The following is a 21,677-nucleotide window of genomic DNA, read 5'->3' as shown; positions in this document are numbered from 1 at the left end:
TTTATTTTTCTATTTTTTTCTTAGTGGTTTGTAAACACTCCGTATCTGCGAAGGAAATTAACCCAGTTGAGAATATCTATTTTTTCTCTAGTTGTCTTTTGTCTTCAACTTGACTCCATAAAAGATAACATCCCTTCCCTCCCAGCCAAGTTAATTTTTCCCTTACAGTTTCTGGCTTTGAAGCTTGTTTCTAACCTAGGATGTTAAAAAAAAATATTCTGTATTTTCTTCTATTACTTTTATGTCCTCATGTTTTATATTTAAATCTAGAATTTTTTCTGATGTGAGATGGGAGGATCTTATTTTTTTCAGATGGTGGGTTGTTCCAGAACCATTTAGGAGCGATCAATCACCAGTGTAATAGTTTGTGTATTAGACTATGTCATGCGTTAGATTTGTACATTTTGGGGCTATTTCTGAACATTTTGGTTCATCGATCTCTTTTCTCTTTCGTGTGGTGTCCCTGCTACACTACTGAATTATTATAAGTTTACAGAATGTTTCATCATCTAGTTGGATAGGTCCCCATCTATGCCCACAGTAGTCTTTGTTTTCCGAGTTTTTCTGGCTATTTGCACGTTTTATATTTCAGGTGAACTTTAGAATCTTTTGAATCAGTTGGAAAATGGGGGGTGGTGGTGGGTTCTTGGGGTTTTTTTGTGGGTTTTTCTTTTTGCCAATTTTAGTTAGCTATGGTTAAAAATGTGAGAATTCCTAAGCTTTCAGAGTCTATTGCTTACGTTATAAGCATGGAGATAAAGTTCCCACTTTTTTTGAGCTTCACTGGAGCCATGTGAAATTGTAGGTGAACAGCCAGCCAGACTGTGGTTCTGGGGAGGCCCCAAGTTCTTTCATTTGCGTCTCCCCATTGGCTGTCCTGAGACCTGCCCTGTTTCCAGCCCCTATGGCTCTGAACTTGGCAGCTTCTGGGGCTCTACTGGGGAAATTCAACCCCTTACTTCCTAAGCCGACTGTTCCTTTGCCTGAGTAGTGTCACCAAATGGTTGATACTGATTGATTTTTCTCTCAATCCAATCTTTTCTGCTTTGTGTCTTTAACAAATTCTGTCCTGTTAACAGTACCTTTATATTTTCTGGTGCTGCAACAGATTTTTCTCTTTTTATATTGCTTTGTTTTTCTGGAATTTTAAAAACAGAAGGAAATAATCATATGTTCTTCAAATGCCAACCTAAAACTAGAACTGTGCTGGATGTGTTATGTTTGTCATCTCATAATGGCAATTCACTTGTTTTTCTTTGTAATCTAATAGTTGGAGCCACCAGAGAGTCTTCATTGTGACGTGGTTTTTGCTTTTTAATTTATTTTTTGTCTCAGAAGTTGGTTTTAACACCGCTTCATTTACTGGGGCACAAATAATTACACAGCAGAGAGATTTCATGTCTCAATGGATGCACATTTTGAAGATGAAGCAAATACATTTATTAAAGTCTTTAGTTTTTAATTTCACTTAGAAATTTAATGTTTGCTTCAGTTTTTATGAAGGGAGCTTTGCTGGAAGGATGCATTTGTATTTATTATGGACCCAGTTTTGTTTTGGGTAGTGGTAAACTCATGGGAATTAATAGGAAGAAATTTGTAATGCAGCGTTTGTTTTTCTTAATATGAAATAATCAGTAAAAAGTCTAACTTCACTTTCTAGTTGGCTCCTTTTTTTTGTACTGTTAAATATATATGCTTTTAGCTTACCAAGTAGGTAAGTTAATAAATAGTGAATCATTAGTTGAACTTTACAGTACCTGAATTAAATCAGGCTTTGTGACTGTTCTTTAAAAAAAAAAACAAAAAAACTTTATCCCTATAATTTTATTGAAGTATAGTTGATGTACAATATTATATAAATTACAGGTGTACAATGTCGTGATCACAATTTTTAAAGGTTATACTCCACTTATAGTTATTATAGAATATTGGCTATATTCCCTATATTGTACAACATATCCCTGTAGCTTATTTTATACATAATAGTTTGTACCTCTTAATCCCCTACCCCTACATTGCCTCTCCCCTCTTTCCTTTTCCCCCGGTAACTACTAGTTTGTTCTCTATATCTATGAGTCTGTTTCTTTTTTTGTTACAGTCACTAGTTTGTTGTATTTTTTAGATTCCACATATAAATGATATCATACAGTGTTTGTCTTTCTCTGTATTACTTATTTACCTTAGCATAATACCCTCCAAGTCCATCACGTCGTTGCAGATGGCAAGATTTCCTTTTAATCTTGATGCTCTTTAATTTATTTGTTACTGTTTTTGGTTAGGAGCAATATTTTCTGTTAGTTTGATATAAATAGGAAAAATAGTTTTCTGTCATGTAGTGGGTATGCAGTAAATATTTGTTGAATTGCATAGAAGAAACAGTTTAAAAGCTGGCAAGAGGAAACGGGACATATCAAGACTGAGCAAATGAAATCTTTGTCCAGATTTCCCACCCATAAATAGTAGCTTTTCTGGGACAATCTACTATACTTTTGTTTCATAGATTATAAAATACTTTCTTATAAACTAATATAAAATATGATATATGTGAAAGTGCTTTACCAAAGTATCAAGTGCTATAAAATGTAAATATTTTAAGATTAAACCTTGAAATATTTAGTGGGTTCTTGTAATGCTTTGCAGATAGGATTATTTGAAGGTTCCAATATATATATGCATATATAGTTTTAAAAAAACTTTTTCATTATGGAAAATATCAAGCATACCAAAGCAGAGAGATTCAGTGCAATGAACCCTCATGTTCTCATCACCTAGTTTCAGCACTTACCAACTCATGACCAATCTTGTTTCATCTCTGTCCTTACCCACTCCCTCATCCTCACACCAGGTGATTTTATTTTTAAGAAGTGACATAAACAACAAAAATTTTTTATCTTGTAGTTCTGGAAGTCAAAAGTCCAAAATCAGTCGCAGTGATTAATATCAAGGTGTCAACGGAACAGGATAGAAAGCCCAGAGATAAACCCATGCACATATGGTCACCTTATCTTTGATAAAGGAGGCAAGAATATACAATCGAGAAAAGACAGCCTCTTCAATAAGTGGTGCTGGGAAAACTGGACAGCTACATGTAAAAGAATGAAATTGGAACACTCCCTAACACCATACACAAAAATAAACTCAAAATGGATTAAAGACCTACATGTAAGGCCAGACACTATAAAACTCTTAGAGGAAAACATAGGCAGAACACTCTTTGACATATATCACAGCAAGATCCTTTTTGACCCACCTTCTAGAGAAGTGGAAATAAGAACAAAAATAAACAAATGGGACCTAATGAAACTTAAAAGCTTTTGCACAGCCAAGGAAACCATAAACAAGATGAAAAGACAACCCTCAGAATGGGAGAAAATATTTGCGAATGAAGCAAGTGATAAAGGATTAATCTCCAAAATTTACAAGAAACTCATGTAGCTCAATATGAACTGTAGTGAGGTAGAGGGGTAGTGAGGTAAGTGTCCATTGACAGATGAATGGATAAAGAAGATGTGGCACATATATACAATGGAATATTACTCAGCCATAAAAAGAAACGAAATTGAGTTATTTGTAGTGAGGTGGATGGACCTAGAGTCTGTCATACAGAGTGAAGTAAGTCAGAAAAAGAAAAACAAATACTGTATGCTAACACATATATACCGAATCTAAAAAAAAAAAAAGTTCTGAAAAACCTAGGGGCAGGACAGGAATAAAGATGCAGATGTAGAGAATGGACTTGAGGAAATGGGGAGAGGGAAGGGTAAGCTGGGACGAAGTGAGAGAGTGACATGGACATATATACACTATGAAATGTAAAATAGATAGCTAGTGTTCTGTTCTGTAATTGGTAAATACTGTTCTCAGTATTTACCAATTAATACAAATAGTTGGCATTCATTCCATATCTACCATGTGCTGGGAGCTGTGTTGAACTCTTTCTTCACTTGTATTATTTCATTTACAAAGTGTAGATGCCCTTGATTTCACCAGCAATCCAGATTCCTATGTATAAACAACCCAGAAGGTAATTATAAGGGTGAGGCAGAGAGTAGGTATATCCCTTTAAGGAAGCTTGAAATAGGAAGAAACAAATTTATGAAGCCATGTACATTTGGCAATAATGATGCTTATTACAGAAGGAAATTCTGTTTGCAGAAGGATTCACCCCAGGGTTCCTTTAAATAGCAAGCTTCCCTGATTCATTAAACAAAGTTCAATGTACTAAATCTGAAGAATGGATAACTCTTTTCAGAAGGTTATCTGTTACATGAAATGAGGCATACCTAACTACTTATTTGCTCATTAGGCCTTTTTCCTAAGTCCTGTTCAGCATAGGCAAATGAGAGTATGCTCAACAGGACTCATGAGATAAAAATATCCACTGGGTTTGGTAATTACAAAGTCACTGATGATCTTTAAAAGAGCGGTTTCTGCATGAAGCAGGGATAGGGCAGAGAAACGCAGCATTGAAGGCAGTACCAATGATGGCTTCGTTTTGGGGTGAAGTAAGGTTGGGGGTTGAGAAATCAAGGGAAAGAGTGGAAGTAAATGTAAATGGTTCTTTTCAAAAAGGTTGAATGAGACAGGAAGCAGAGTGGAGATGATGTAAGGTCAAGAGATAGATTTTTTTTTTTTCTTCAGGTACAAAGAGAACCAACCATGTTTTTATAGACTCAGAATAGAGCTGGATGAGGAGATGTTGAAGATAAACAGTAGAGAAGGTACAATTAATTGATGGTGACAGGTGCATGATAGTGAACTAATGGGTCAAGGACACAGATGGAATAGTTAGCTTTGGGGAGGGGGCTGTTCTCTACAGCCACTTGAGGCACGGAGGCAAAGGTGGCACCCAGCAGAGTCTTTACTTTTGAGATCTGAAACATACGGGCTTCCCAAAGCTCTTCAAGTCGAGGCTGTTGAATTCTCTCATACCCAAGTGCTTCCTTTCCAGCAGTGCTGGTGTTGCCAGTTCCTAAATATTTGAAAGCTTTTGTGTTATAAATTGGGTTGCTTCTTGGCTTTCTCACTCCAAGTGCTTAGGATTCCACATTGCGTAAGTCCTTATTCCTGTATCTTATTTCAACATTTGTGTGTGTGTGTGTGTGTGTGTGTGTGTGTGCGCGCGCGCTTGGGGGTCTATAACTTACAAGAAAAAAAAAATCTCTGTATTGACATATTACAGAGTTTAAGGAGGTTGCAGACTTAAATGCTTGTTCCAGTTTTTCCATCTCCTCATCAACACTTGTTCTTTCCTTTCCTGTCTTTCTCTGTCTCTATTATGGTCATCCTAGTGGGTGTGAAGTGGTATCTCACTGTGGTTTTTTTTTTTTTTTAACATCTTTATTGGAGTATAATTGCTTTACAGTGGTGTGTTAGTTTCTGCTTTATAATAAAGTAAATCAGCTATACATATACATATATCCCCATATCTCCTCCCTCTTGCGTCTCCCTCCCACCCTCCCTATCCCACCCCTCTAGGTGGTCACAAAGCACCGAGCTGATCTCCCTGTGCTATGTGGCTGCTTCCCACTAGCTATCTATTTTACATTTGGTAGTGTATATATGTCCATGCCACTCTCTCACTTCGTCCCAGCTTACCCTTCCCCCTCCCCGTGTCCTCAAGTCCATTCTCTACGTCTGCATCTTTATTCCTGTCCTGCCCCTAGGTTCTTCAGAACCTTTTTTTTTTTTTTAGATTCCATATATATGTGTCAGCATACAGTATTTGTTTTTCTCTTTCTGACTTACTTCACTCTGTATGACAGACTCTAGGTCCATCCACCTCACTACAAATAACTCAATTTCGTTTCTTTTTATGGCTGAGTAGTATTCCATTGTATATATGTGCCACATCTTCTTTATCCCTTCATCTGTCTATGGACACTTAGGTTGCTTCCACGTCCTGGCTACTGTAAATAGAGCTGCAGTGAACATTGTGGTACATGTCTCTTTTAATTATGGTTTTCTCAGGATATATGCACAGTAGTGGGATTGCTGGGTCGTATGGTAGTTCTATTTTTAGTTTTTTAAGAAACTTCCATACTGTTCTCCATAGTGGCTGTATCAATTTACATTCCCACCAACAGTGCAAGAAGGTTCCCTTTTCTCCACACCCTCTCCAGCATTTATGGTTTGTAGATTTTTTGATGATGGCCATTCTGACTGGTGTGAGGTGATACCTCATTGTAGTTTTGATTTGCGTTTCTCTAATGATTATCTCACTGTGGTTTTGATTTGTATTTCCCTAATGACTAATGATGTCGAGCATCTTTTCATGTGCATTTTGGCCATTTGTACATCTTCTTTGGAGAAATGTCTACTGGGTCATTTGCCCTTTTTTAAATATAAATTTTCTTTTAATATTTCATAACCAAAACATTTTCAAATTGTGCATTAGCAGATACTCTCTTTCCCTGTGGTGGCAGTAACGAGGAAGGCCTTTTAATCAAGCTGCTACGGAAATAGGTTAAAGCTCAAAGATCCCTTGGAAGCCGGGTAGTTTTAAATTGCCGACAATATTGGCTCAGAGTAAATACGATGGAGAGATTTATTTGAGTGAGGAGTAAAGGAAGTTATTTTATTAAGAACCTTTAAGCATAAACCTAAACAAAAAAATTGCCTTAGAAAAGGTATTTTTTTAGATACATGGGTTTCCCTAATGTACTTAATTTTTCATTCACCAAATTCTTTTACCCCTTGAACTGGGAGTAGGATCTTAAGATATTTGAATAAATTTTTGTGTGGCTGATGTTGTCTGACTCCTTTCCTTTCTTTCTTATCTTGCCTTAACTTTCCCATTATATCACCTGTGCATCAAGCAATGTAAAGATAACTATACTATCGGATTTACCGGTAGATGTTAACCGACTGTTTTCTGTGTTCCAGGGGCCATGCTCTGCTGTTTCATTTCTTGTATTATAAAATTGACAGGGTAGTTGTGATTTACTCCATTGGTATTTTTTCAGAAATATTTATACTGATGACTACATAAAGATCTGACCGATGAAGAAAGACTGTTCTTGACAGATGGGTCCTAGGACTGATTTGCTAGCCTGGTTTTTCTTTGCACTTTCTTATCAATTACTCTGAATATTTTTGTTCATGTCATCGTAGCCACTTCCTGAGAAGTTTGTGGTGAAAGGTGTTGTGGATCGTTTTTCAGAAGAGTTTGTGGAGACCAGAAGAAAAGCTTTGGATAAATTCCTGAAAAGAATTGCGGATCATCCTGTGCTTTCTTTCAATGAACACTTTAATGTTTTCCTTACTGCTAAGGTAAGGCAGAATTTTTCATACTCCTCTCCCAGATTAGCATTCTTTGGGCTCTTTCTTAAAAGCTGTTTTGATCTCTCACAAGCCACCCCTGTAGTGGGTGTCATAGAATTGCTCTGGGTTTGTTTCTTTTTTTTTTTGTTTCTGGTGCTCATCTGCCCTGGCACGGTTTCCGTGTTAGAATTTAGGAGAAATATCCCCCTGCAACAGTCAAGGAAGTTAGAATAGTTTCACTTACCAAAAAGCAGAGATAAGTGTTTCCCTACACACTTACCGGTGATATTACTGGGTGAGGCCATTCTGACCAACGGTGGGCACGGAAGGGAAAGAATGTTTATCGAGTGTTTGGTAAGCACATTTTCCACAGGAACCCTGTGAGTATTTGCTCATAGCCTCATTTCACAGACAAGGAAACTAAAGTTCAGGGCGTGTGTACTAGTTCAGCTGGTATCCCTAGGATGTGAAATAGGGTCAGTGTGGCTCCTGAGGCCACAGTTTCCACGGACTGCCTGACCAAGAGTAGTTCAGCATTACTTGCCCGCAGCCAAGTTCCTAGCCGGTGGGCATTTTCCAAGCACTTGCCAGGGAAATAGTTGGGGCCTACACAGCTGCCAGATTCTATGTATTCAAACTCAAGTTGGCGCCCCTGACTTTTCTCTGAACTTCCGTGTTGGCAGAACTGGCCGGCAACCTGAGGTGCTCGACTCTGATTGTCTGCAGATATGGGAGCTCGTGTTCAGACTCTTGTGCCAGCTTCCCTCCAGCCCCATCTGTTTATTTTCATGTATCCTATTCTCACATTCAGGCCATAGGTGATTCATTCCATGTTGGCAAGGGTATCAAGGCCCAGGTACTTTCCAGTTTTCTTTTTCAAAATGGCAAAATGGAGAAATATTTACAGACAACATCAGTTGCCGTAAAGACGTTGGAGGGGATGCCATTCTCCGGACATAAGAGCCACCTGGCAAAGTCCTCCAGTGTTGTGGTTTTTTTTTTTTTTTTTTTTTTACTTTTTCCTAGACCTCAGTTGGCACTTAGCCTCCTTGATGACATTCCTGTTCCTCTTCTTTTTTTCCTGGAAGCCTTTCCCACACAGGTCAAACTTGTGTTCTTTTTAAAAATAAGTATTTCCTGGTGAACTGCTCCTCGGACGTAGTTCTTCCAGTGACTACACAAAGTAAAATCCACTCTGTTCTCCAAAAGTGCAGCTCACTGTTTCACCCAGATTAGTGGTCCGTTGTCCAGACAGGCCCTCAAGTTTCATCATTTTTATTGAATAAAGAGACAAAGGAGGAGAAAGCTTGGACCCCCGGTCATTAGGAATTTGTGTAAAGAATAAGTACGAAAGGTGGTTTTTTTTTTTTTTTTGTATATGTGGTGTTCATCTGTGGACCAGGCAATATGAACTGATTTTATTTTTAATTTGCTCAATTTTGTTACTGAAGTATAACATACATACAGAAAAGTATACAAATCACAGCTCAATAAATGATCACAAAATGAACATACCTTTATAATCAGTACCCAATCAAGACAGAAAATCCCCAGCACCCTGGAAGCCTCTCTCATCTCTGCTCCCAATCACTACCACCCCCCTCCTCCCCAGGTTAAACAGTATCCTGATTTCCATCATCAGAGTTAACTGATTTTTTTTTTAAAAGCCCTTCAAAGTCTTAATCAAAATCTAACTTGAGGTGAGTGAGTACGGGGGAGTTGGCTTGTTTAAAAAGAACAGCTTCCTGCCTTAGTTCAGTTTTATTTGCTGAAGCAAATGCACTAAATAACCTCATCTTTTCTTTTTTTTCTTTTTAATTGTGGGAAAATACACATGACATAAAATTTACCATCTTAACCACTTTACAGTGTACAGTTGGGAAATGTTAAGTATATTCACCCTGTCGTACATCTAATCTCCAGAACTTTTTCATCCTGCAAAACTGAAACTTTGGACCCACTAAACAATAACTCCCCATCTCACCCACCCCATATCCCCATCTTTTCTTTTAAAATGCTTTGAATAACTTGGTCCTGTCCTTAGATAAGCCACTGACATGCTCTGCCATCGTGAATGCAGAAGCTTTCCTCTTCCTTGTGATGACATGATATTACCACAAATTAGAAGGGTCCTTAAGAAGAAGCCATGGATGCTGGGGGAGGTGGAGGGTGCTTAGTATCAGCTGTGTTCAAATCAATGTTTTCATCGTTGGCAGAATGGGTGCAGCAGTCAGATAGGTACAACTAAATAACTGTACTCAACACCTTAATGAACTTGGTTAACTGGGGGTTCTTTGTAAAGTGCTACTTGAAGTAGAGTTTATGCAGTCCAGTGAGTCCATTTGGATCGAACCCTGGTCCAAAAAAACATTGTCTATGGAGCAATTCCTAGAACTCCAGGGCTTCAGTTACGGTCTTGTGAAAGCCTGGTGCCTATGGGGATGCTTTTATCTAGAGTGTATGAAGTTAGAAGGGGAGATAAGATCATTATTTGATTTAAAATTTTTTTCTTTGTCTGTGGCATGCAGGATCTTAGCTCCCCAACCAGGGATCAAACCCTCACCCCCTGCAGTGGAATCACAGCGTCCTAACCACTGGACCGCCAGGGAATTCCCCGAGATGGGATCTTTAGAACTTTGTGTCAGGCAGGTGGCACAGAAAGGAAGGACAGAGATGGAGGAGGGAGCTTAGAGGAGGTTGCTGCCATTTTTAAGATCGGTGAGCTTTGCATATATTTCACATGCTGAAGGATTAGAAGTTGAAATTAGAGACAGGAGAGAAGGGATGCTTGAGAGGGCAAGGGCCTTGGCTGGTGGGGGAAGTGTGGACAGGAGAGGGCAGAATCAAGAGCAGAAGTGAAGGCCTTGACTGCATGGAGGAGAAGGACATGAAATCAGGAGGGATCTACATTTGAGGCACTTTTGGAGACCTGAGCCTGGGATGGTGTGTCATGTGGGAAGGGGCTGTCAGACAGCTGTGTTAGCCTCTGCTGTATCCCTACATGAGGCGAGGTCACCAGAAAGCAGTGGCCTTGTGCCGTGTTCACTTCTCTCCCTGTAGACCTGCCCCTCTAGGACTGGGAATTATCATTCTGTTAGTATCGAGGGTAGACATAAGGAACAGACACCTGCATCTTCTGTAAAACCACTTTTGAAGGCACCATTAAAGTAAGTGACATAGAACAACGGGAAGATACTGCAGATTCCCCTTAGAGTTTAATGATAGGAAGACATTTATTTTACCTGGCAGACTAATATGCTTTTCAGGTTTCAGTTCAGTGGATTATGCAGCTGAACGTATTTCCCATTTATGCCTCAACCAAGAAATCCAGGGTAAAATGTTTTGTCATTTGCAGCATCTATCCTTGGCCTGGGTTTTGTAGCACTGCCTTTCCTGTCACTGTCTCCTGCTTCCCACCCTCTACTTCCCTTATATGGCTTTGGTTAGGATATAAATAAATGAATGGAATGAATCTCAGCTCTTGAATTTTGCTCCTAAAGACAATTTAGGATATTTTGTATAGGAGAAAGGGACACTTTTTAAAAAACTTGTATTTAAACAGTTGTGTTTAAAGGAAGGTGTGCTGGGTGAGTGAACCTGATTGGAAAGGTAGGAGTCCAGCTCTGTATAAAGAGACCTGGGCGTAAAGGTGCAGGAGTGTGAGCGTGGTGGCTGTGATGGCTGTGATGGCAAGGAGAGGAGACGTGTGTGTGTGTGTGTGTGTGTGTGTGTGTGTGTGTGTGTGGTGAGCGCCTTAACCTAACTCACCTCCTTATTTTCTGAGTCTTCCATTTCCAAAAGGAAACTGCCTAAAGGAGTTGGCTTACTGAGTCCTGGCCACGTGAGCAGTTGAGCCCTTTGAGTTTGTTTGTTCACATGTCATCCTTAGGACCTGAATGCCCATAAGAAGCAAGGGATGGCGTTGCTGACTCGAGTGGGTGAGTCGGTCAAGCATGTCACTGGCGGCTACAAGCTGAGGAGTCGGCCTCTCGAGTTTGCAGCCATAGGCGAGTACTTAGACACATTTGCGCTCAAGCTGGGAACCATTGATCGAATAGCCCAGCGGATCATCAAGGAAGAAATAGGTGAGCTCTCTGTCGAGTTCTTGATCAGGCCCAGGGACCACGTTTGCAGAAATGGCATTCATTGTGCCAAGCAGAATCAAAATGCAGAAATGCTGGAGCAGCAGAACCAGGCCACATTTTGCTTATAAAACTAACAAATAAATACACGGAGCGGGGGAGGTAGTTGTGACCAGAGTAAAATTTTGCACCCCGTCCCTTGCCCTGCATTTCATCCTTGTGTTTGCTTTCCCCATAGCAAACAACCACTCAGCCTCTAGGCTTTTCCACCTTTTTCTCGCTCAACTTCCCTTCATCCATAGCAATGATCATTTAAAAAATAAACTTAAGTATCTTTTCTGGCAGAAAGATGGTTCAAAATGAGAGCAGTGTTTGCCAAAGTTACGATCCTAATGAGCCTTCAGGCTTGAAATTGACTCACCTGCCTACCCTTGCTTCATTTCAAACCCACTCTTCCTGACCCAGGGAGTTATGAGGCCTTTCTTTAACCTTCCTGGTTGTTGCCACCACTTCCTCCCCACCCCTCTCATGGCCACTTGCTTTTTTGTTTCCCAGAATGTTGGGGCCCTTTGTTTTCTTACATGTGTGTAGGCCAAATAGACCTGAACAGTGTTAATGATCATGCTGGCATGTGATGTGAAACACATAGAGAAGGATTCTCCGGTAGTTGCCATTCATTGGTTACTAAAAAATGGCAACAACATTTTGTTGTAATGGCAAGAATCCTGGTGACAAATTATCATTTGTCCAGGTTTTTTTGTGGGGGAAATCAAACAACATTTTTCCTTGTTCCCTATGCTTTAATTCTCCTTTACCTGCTGCTGGTATCCTGTAGGGCCTGCAGGTTTTGGAAATGGCTTTAGGTACCATCTACACCTAAAGATCATGTGGGGTAAATTCTGATGGGACCAAGGTGTTGGGGTGACCCCTGAGTGAGAGAGTGAGTCTGCTTATGTAAGACCACATTTCTTGTATCAAGTGTTCCCTAAAATTCCATTATTTTTCCATTGTGACTGATTTTATTTTAATTTTTAAAAACACCCCCCTAAACCTATATGAAACTCTGCCTCCATTGCCTGTTAAAATATGGCTTCACTGTAGGGGTAGGTGAGTAGGTTTCTAGGAAGATATTTGGTGGATGTAGCTCCCACCACTTTCCTGCAAAGGCATTGTGGTCCCCATTATCCAGAGGCATGACATTCCTATTATGGAGTAGAGTTGATTGATGTTATAGTGTTGGCTGTAATAGCAGCTTTTGGAGATTAAAAAAGTTGGTTATAAACAGTGTTGTGTTGAAAAGAAAGCATACTCAGAGAGCTCTTGGCTGCATTGGTTATTGAGTCAGTAATACCAGTGATTGCTACCCAGCCAGATCTTAATTGGTTTCTCTTCCCCCTTTAGAGTACCTTGTAGAGCTGAGAGAATATGGGCCTGTGTACTCCACGTGGAGTGCATTAGAGGGGGAGCTGGCTGAGCCCCTGGAGGGTGTGTCAGCCTGCATTGGCAACTGCTCTACAGCCTTGGAAGAGCTGACGGAGGATATGACAGAAGACTTTCTACCTGTGCTCAGGGAATATATTTTATACTCTGACTCCATGAAGGTAAGCTGACTCACTTCTTGTGCACTTAGGTACTTCCTTTGTTGTAGTCATTAATCAAAAAGTAATTGATTCTTGCCTATTTGCATGTGGTACAGATTTCCTTCTTCCTGGGTGGGCAGGATCAGACATGTGGACTGACCTCATGGACATGTAAAAAGAACACATGGTGAACCAAGTATGTGAATTAAATGAAAGAAAAAAAGTTTGGAAGAGATTCTTATTAGTGTTCTCTGAGAGTTTGAGATATAGCATCTGCTGATTAAGAACAGTATGTTGTGGAAAAAGAACAATTGGATAATTAGAGCTCTTGGAGGTTAAAATATGATTGCTGAAATAAAATTGAAAAGTAAAGTTGGAAGATGAGGTTGAGGAAATCTTGGAAAGTAAAACAAATTTTAAAAGTAGTTGGAGAGAGGGCAGACAGCAGAAGCAAGAAGAAGAACTACAGTCCTGTAGCCTGTGGAATGAAAACCACATTCACAGAAAAATAGATAAAATGAAAAGGCAGAGGACTATATACCAGATGAAGGAACAAGATAAAACCCCAAAACAACAAATGAAGTGGAGATAGGCAACCTTCCAGAAAAAGAATTTAGAATAATGAGAGTGAAGATGATCCAGGACCTCAGAAACAGAATGGAGGCAAAGATGGAGAAGATGCAAGAAATGTTTAACAAAGACCTAGAAGAATTAAAGAACAAACAAACAGAGATGAACAATAGAATAACTGGAGTGAAACATACACTAGAAGGGATCAATAGCAGAGTAACTGAGGCAGAAGAACGGATAAGTGACCTGGAAGACAGAATGGTGGAGTTCACTGCTGTGGAACAGAATAAAGAAAAAAGAATGAAAAGAAATGAAGACAGCCTAGGAGACCTCTGGGACAACATTAAACACTCCACATTCGCATTATAGGGGTCCCAGAAGGGAGAAGAGAGAGAGAAAGAACCCGAGAAAATATTTGAAAAGATTATAGTCGAAAACTTCCCTAACATGGGAAAGGAAATAGCCGCCCAAGTCCAGGAAACACAGAGAGTCCCAGGCAGGATAAACCCAGAGAGAAACATGCCAAGACACATAGTAATCAAATGGACAAAAATTAAAGACAAAAATTATTAAAAGCAACAAGGGAAAAACAACAAATAACATACAAGAGAACTCCCATAAGGTTAACAGCTGATTTCTCAGCAGAAACTCTACAAACCAGAAGGGAGTGGCACAGTGTATTTAGAGTGATGAAAGGGAAGAACCTACAACCAAGAATACTCTACCTGGCAAGGATCTCATTCAGATTTGACAGAGAAATCAAAGGCTTTACAGGCAAGCAAAAGCTAAGAGAATTCAGCACCACCAAACCAGCTCTACAACAGATGCTAAAGGAACTTCTCTAAGTGGGAAACACAAGAAAAGGACCTACAAAAACAAACCCAAAACAATTTAGAAAATGGTCATAGGAACATACATATCGATAATTACCTTAAACGTGAATGGATTAAATGCTCCAACCAAAAGACACAGGCTTGCTGAATGGATACAAAAACAAGACCCACATATATGCTGTCTACAAGAGACCCACTTCAGACCTAGGGACACATACAGACTGAAAGTGAGTGGATGGAAAAAGATATTCCATGCAAATGGAAGTCAAAAGAAAGCTGGAGTAGCAATTCTCATATCAGACAAAATAGACTTTAAAATAAAACTATTACAAGAGACACTGAAGGACACTACATAATGATCAAGGGATCAATCCAAGAAGAAGATATAACAATTGTAAATATTTATGCACCCAACATAGGAGCACCTCAATACATACGGCAACTGCTAACAGCTATAAAAGAGGAAATTGACAGTAACACAATAATAGTGGGGGACTTTAACACCTCACTTACACCAATGTACAGATTATCCAACAGAAAATTAATAAGGAAACACAAGGTTTAAATGACACAATAAACCAGATAGATTTAATTGATATTTATAGGACATTCCATCCAAAAACAGCAGATTACACTTTCTTCTCAAGTGCACACAGAACATTCACCAGGATAGATCACATCTTGGGTCACAAATCAAAACTCAGTAAATTTAAGAAAACTGAAATCATATCAAGCATCGTTTCTGACCACAACACTGTGAGATCAGAAATAAATTACAGGGAAAAAAATGTAAAAAACACAAACACATGGAGGATAAACAATATGTTACTGAATAACCAAGAGATCACTGAAGAAATCAAAGAGGAAATCAAAAAATACCTAGAGACAAATGACAATGAAAACACGACGATCCAAAGCCTATGGGATGCAGCAAAAGCAGTTCTAAGAGGGAAGTTTATAGCAATACAGTCCTACCTCAAAAAGCAAGAAAAATCTCAAACAATCTAACCTTACACCTAAAGGAACTAGACAAAGAAGAACAAACAAATCCCAAAGTTAGTAGAAGGAAAGAAATCATAAAGATCAGAGCAGAAATAAATGAAATAGAAACAAAGAAAACAGTAGCAAAGATGAATAAAATTAAAAGCTGGTTCTTTGAGAAGATAAACAAAATTGATAAACCTTTTAGCCAGACTCTTCAAGAAAAAGAGGGAGAGGACTCAAATCAATAAAATTAGAAATGAAAAAGGAGAAGTTACAACAGACACTGCAGAAATACAAAGCATCATAAGAGACTACTACAAACAACTCTATGCCAGTAAAATGGACAGCCTGGAAGAAATGGACAAATTCTTAGAAAGGTATAGCCTTCCAAGACTGAACCAGGAAGAAATAGAAGATATGAACAGACCAATCACAAGCAATGAAATTGAAACTGTGGTTAAAAATCTTCCAACAAACAAAAGGCCAGGACCAGATGGCTTCACAGGTGAATTCTATCAAACATTTAGAGAAGAGTTAACACCCATCCTTCTCAAACTCTTCCAAAAAATTGCAGAGGAAGGAACACTCCCAAACTCATTCTACGAGGCCACCATCACCCTGATACCAAAACCAGACAAAAATACTGCAAAAAAAGAAAATTACAGACCAATATCACTGATGAATATAGATGCAAAAATCCTTGACAAAATACTAGCAAACAGAATCCAACAACACATTAAAAGGATCATACACCATGATCAAGTGGGATTTATCCCAGGGATGCAAGGATTCTTCAATATACGCAAATCAATCAATGTGATATGCCATATTAACAAATTGAAGAAGAAAAACCATATGATCATCTCAATAGATGCAGAAAAAGCTTTTGACAAAATTCAATACCCATTTATGATAAAACCTATCCAGAGGCTGGGCATAAAGGGAACCTACCTCAACATAATAAAGGCCATATATGACAAACCCACAGTAAACATCATTCTCAGGGGTGAAAACTGAAAGCATTTCCTCTAAGATCAGGAACGAGGCAAGGATGTCCACCCTCTCCACTTTTATTCACCATCGTTTTGGAAGTCCTAGCCACAGCAATCAGAGAAGAAAAAGAAATAAAAGGAATCCAAATTAGAAAAGAAGAAGTAAAACTGTCACTGTTTGCAGATGACATGATTTTATACATAGATAATCCTAAAGATGCCACCAGAAAACTACTATAGCTAATCAATGAATTTGGTAAAGTTGCAGGACACAAAATTAATGCACAGAAATCTCTTGCATTCCTATACACCAATGGTGAAAAATCTGAAAGAGAAATTAAGGAAATGATCCCATTCACCACTGCACCAAAGAGAATAAAATACCTAGGAATAAACCTACCTAAGGAGGTAAAAGACCTGTACTCAGAAAACTATAAGACACTGATGAAAGAAATCAAAGATGACACAAATAGATGGAGAGATACACCATGTTCTTGGATTGGAAGAATCAATATCGTGAAAATGACTATACTACCCAAAGCAATCTACAGATTCAGTGCCATCCCTATCAAATTACCAATGGCATTTTTTACAGAACTAGAACAAAAAATCTTAAAATTTGTATGGAGACACAAAAGACCCCAAATAGCCAATCCTGAGGGAAAAAAATGGAGCTGGAGGAATCAGACTCCCTGACTTCAGACTATACTACAAAGCTATAGTAATCAAGACAGTATGGTACTAGCACAAAAACAGAAATATAAATCAATGGAACAGGATAAAAGGCCCAGAGATAAACCCACGCAGCTGTGGTCACCTAATCTATGACAAAGAAGGCAAGGATATAAAATAGAGAAAAGATAGTCTCTTCAATAAGTGGTGCTGGGAAAACTGGACAGCTATATGTAAAAGAATGAAATTAGAACACTCCCGAACACCATACACAAAAGTAAACTCAAAATGGATTAAAGTCTTACCTAAATGTAAGACTGGACACTATAAAATTCTTAGAGGAAAACATAGGAAGAACACTCTTTGACATAAATCACAGCAAGATCTTTTTTGACCCACCTCTTAGAGTAATGGAAATAAAAACAAAAATAAACAAATGGGACCTAATGAAACTTAAAAGCTTTTGCACAGCAAAGGAAACTATAAACAAGATGAAAAGACAACCCTCATAATGGGAGAAAATATTTGCAAATGAATCAGTGGACAAAGGATTTATCTCCACAATATATAAACAGCTCATGCTGCTCAGAATCAAAAAAACAATGCAATCCAAAAATGGACAGAAGACCTAAATAGCCTTTCAGCAAAGAAGACACACAGATGGCCAAGAGGCACAAGAAAAGCTGCTCAACACCACTAATTATTAGAGAAATGCAAGTCAAAACCACAATGAGGTATCACCTCACACTGGTTAGAATGGGCATCATCAGAAAACATACAAACAGTAAATGCTGGAGAGGGTGTGGAGAAAAGGGAACCCTCTTGAACTGTTGGTGGGAATGTAAATTGATACAGCCACTATGGAGAACAGTATGGAGGTTCCTTAAAAAACTAAAAATAGAATTACCATATGATGCAGCAATCACACTACTGGGCATATACCCAGAGAAAAACCATAATTCAAAAAAACACATGCATCCCAGTGCTCACTGCAGCACTATTTACAATAGCTAGGTCCTGGAAGCAACCTTAATGCCCATCGACAGACGAATGGATAAAGAAGATGCGGTACATATATACAATGGAATATTACTCAGACATTGGGTCATTTGTAGATATGTGGATGGACCTAGAGGCTGTCATACAGAGTGAAGTAAGTCAGAAAGAGACAAACAAATATTGTATATTAATGCATATATGTGGAATCTAGGAAAATAGTACAGATGAACTGGTTTGCAAGGCAGAGATAGAGACACAGATGTAGAGAACAAACATATGGACACCAGGCTTCCCTGGTGGTGCACTGGTTAAGAATCCGCCTGCCAATGCAGGGGACACGGGTTTGAGCCCTGGTCTGGGAAGATTCCACATGCTGTGGAGCCGCTAAGCCCGTGCACCACAACTACTGAACCTGCGCTCTAGAGCCTGTGAGCCACAACTACTGAGCCCGTGTGCCACAACTGCTGAAGCCCACGCGCCTATAGCCTGTGCTCCACAACAAGAGAAGCCACCTCAATGAGAAGCCTGCGCACTGCAACGAAGAATAGCCCCTGCTCACTGCAACTAGAGAAAGCACATGCGTAGCAACGAAGACCCACAGCAGCCAAAAATAAATAAAATAAATAAATTTATATAAAAAAAAATTGTATGGACACCATGGGGGGAAAGCGGGGGCGGGTGGTGGTGGTGGTGTGATGAACTGGGAGATCAGGATTGACATATATACACTACTATGTATAAAATAAATAACTAATAAGAACCTGCTGTATAAAAAATAAAAAATAAATAAAAGTAGTTGGAAAGTAGAACAAAAATGTAAAAATACTGAAAATGTGAAAGAATGATAAGAGACGTGGAGGGTTAATCTCAGAAGTTCAGCATCCAACTGATAGGAGTTCCTGATTGAGAGAACAGAGAAAACTGAGGGAAGGAAATTATGAAAGAAATAATACAAGAAAATCGCCCTAAGCTGAAGGCCGTGACAGGTTAATTACCCAGCAAAAGGAATGGACAGAGAACCAACGCAAAGCATATCATTGTAAAAGTTTAGAACAAAAGTGGTAAGGATCAAATGCATTAATGTCCACGTTAGAAACTGCCCCAGCCTGCACTTAGACTAGTTGGAGAGCATAGCTTCTGGGTACTACTATAATTATAGACAAGGTTCATCTTGTCTAACTTGCTCATTTTATAGATGAAGAACCAGAGCCCCATGGATAAATCTTTTCTCTGTTCCATGGCCCCAATTCTAATGAGCAGCCACCTTATATTTGTGTCTTTACTGTTGGCGAGAGAAACTGGATCAGTTCCTGCTGTTCAAAGCTGAGGCTCAAATTATCTCTCTCTAAGTATAATTGTGGCCGGGTACATTCTGTTCCCTTTGGAGGCAGAGAGAAAGCACAGAAAAAGGAGGGTCGTTATCAGGCCATGTGGAACAGATGAAATAATGTTCAGTGAACAATGAGGACAGCTTGTACAGGAAAGATGGTTGAAGATGTGTATTCCAAGGTTGCTACGGAGTGAACAGTGCTTGAGAGAGAGGGGTACCAAAGTTACCCTCAGGCTCAGGACTCAAGTTAAACACACTGTAGACATCTGCAGGTGAGCCCTTCTATGGGCTCACATCCTATACACAATATGTGTGTAAAATGTAATTATGATAGTAATGGGCTAAGAGAGAACACGTTAGAGTCTTTAGCAAAGTTCTGGCAGTGCCTTTTGAGTAGTGGCATCACTATGACCAGGCCAAGAGTTGGAGAATTTTTATTTAAGAAGGTTAGGGCCGGGCCCTATACTTCATATCCCACACTGCCTCATTCATAGAAGGTAGTTGGCAGTGTGGTACCTTTAGAACATTTACAGATATATATCTATTGTATGTCATGTATCTTTTTTTTTAACTTTTGATTTTATATTGGAGTATAGTTGATTAACTGTGTTGTGATAGTTTCAGGTGTACAGCAAAGTGATTCAGTTATACATATACCTGTATCTATTCTTTTTCAAAGCATAGGGAACTCTGCTCATTGTTATTATGTATCTTGTTATTTTTAAGAGAGTTTTATCTGCAAGTCAAAGAGCATGCTTATCTCAGAGGTCTTGGTGATGACTAGTGAGGTGAGAGTCAGAAGAGTGGGTCATAAGGTAAAGGCCAGTGTGAGTGGGGCCAGTTGAGCAAGGGAGCAGGTGGCAGGTGGGGAGGTCAAAGAGATAAGTAAAGGCCAGGACATACGGTATTATCTTAAAGGCCATGGTTGGTAAGCATCTGGATTTTGTTCTTAGGAATAAAAGAGAAGCCAGTTAGTTTCCTGCGGGGAAATGACAGGATACAGTTTTTACTTTAAGAAGACAGCTAGTGCTGCAGTATGGAGAATGGGTTGTTGGGCGGGGGGTTGGGGGGAAGAGGAGGTCCGGAGACCATTAGGAGACTGTTGCGAGGAGCCAGGTGGCAGATAACTGAGGTGGTGGAGCTTGGAGAAGTGGGTGGATTTGGGGTATATTTTGTATGAAGGGCCAACTAGACTTGCTGCTGTATTAATGTGAAGTGAGAAATGGAGGAACTGAGGATGACTCCTGGGTATTTGGCTTCAGCAGCTGTGTTGATAGTGGTCCTGTTTAGTGAGATGGGGAAGTTTGGGGTGGAACAGATTGGGGAGTTGGGAATCAGGTTGTATTGGCCATATTCAGTTAAGAAAATGCCTGTTAGTCATTAAAGTAGTGATGTCATGGCAGCTGGTTATGAGTTTAGAGTGGGAATAGAAATTTGGGAGTCATTTCTGTGTAGATGGCATTTAAATCTACAAGAGTCGGGGAGATTATCTGGTGAGATGAGATCGAGGTAAATAGTTCAGGACTGCTTCCTGAGGCATTGGCAATATTTAGTGGTCTAGCACCTAATTAGGGGGTGGAACAAGTAGGAAAGGAGCCTGAGAAGGAATGGTCAGTGTAGTAGGAGAAAAAGAGTAGAGGATGACCTTAGGGAAACCAAGAGAAATGTTTTTAGAAAGAGCGTGATAAACGGTGGCCATCGGATTTAATAATATGGAAGTCATTGCTGATCGTGATTAGAGGTGTAAGATGTGGATGCAGAAGTTTGGGTTTGAGGACAGTTTGAGTTGGAGATAAATACTTTGAGCAGTGTTCCAGGATTGCTGTTTTCAAATGCTGGTTATTTAATTGCCGGATGGTTTCTTCAGCCTGCCCACCTTTTCTCCTCAGAGGCCACAAGGCGGAGCTAATGAGTCAAGTGACTAGTCAGTGCTTTAGGTTGCCCGCTTCTGGTGCCTTTCAAAAACCAAAAAGGAGATTTTCGGGAAGATTGATCTGGGGGAGAAAAGTCCTCCTTCCTAAACAAAAGTGGTTATAGACTGAGGGCCTGATTTCTTGAAAATGTGAAGAATCAGGATGTAGAAATGTACATGATGAGCTCAAATGTTTTTAAAAATTAGAAAAGTATAAAAATTAAAACTCTGAGATTCTGAGTTAGGGCAGACTGGATACATATTGAAACTTCCTCTTTTTCATGAAACCAAAATGACACTAGAATGATTTTTTTTTAAAGGTATGCTTCCGTAAAGACAAAGAGCAGCAGGAAGGGAAACAATAGCAGTACAGTTAGGAACTAAAAGCAAATTGAGAGGTGATAGGGACTCAGGTGACTCAAAGCCGCCTAGGCTGACGGTGGGGAAGGACTAAGAAGCC

At 39.4% G+C, this 21,677-nt stretch overlaps 1 protein-coding gene across 6 annotated transcripts in view; it reads left to right on the top strand.

Annotated features, from left to right (window-relative positions):
• Window positions 1-21,677, top strand: part of SNX30 (sorting nexin family member 30) — a 127,026-nt gene that overhangs the window by 69,294 nt on the left and 36,055 nt on the right. For all 6 annotated transcript variants that reach the window (XR_014265653.1, XR_014265654.1, XR_014265655.1 and 3 more), the window contains exons 4-6: window positions 7,114-7,272; window positions 11,153-11,348; window positions 12,747-12,946. Coding sequence is in view for 2 of the 6 variants with exons in the window: in XM_082469202.1 (XP_082325328.1) it covers window positions 7,114-7,272; window positions 11,153-11,348; window positions 12,747-12,946 (555 nt within the window). In the remaining 4 variants the exon portion in view is untranslated. The remainder of the gene's footprint in view (window positions 1-7,113; window positions 7,273-11,152; window positions 11,349-12,746; window positions 12,947-21,677) is intronic.

Source organism: Balaenoptera physalus (genome assembly GCF_965194825.1).
Source record: "Balaenoptera physalus genome assembly, chromosome: 7".
NCBI lineage: Eukaryota > Metazoa > Chordata > Mammalia > Artiodactyla > Balaenopteridae > Balaenoptera > Balaenoptera physalus.
The sequence above is the reverse complement of the archived record's forward strand: the minus strand, read 5'-3'. Positions and strand labels throughout refer to the sequence as shown.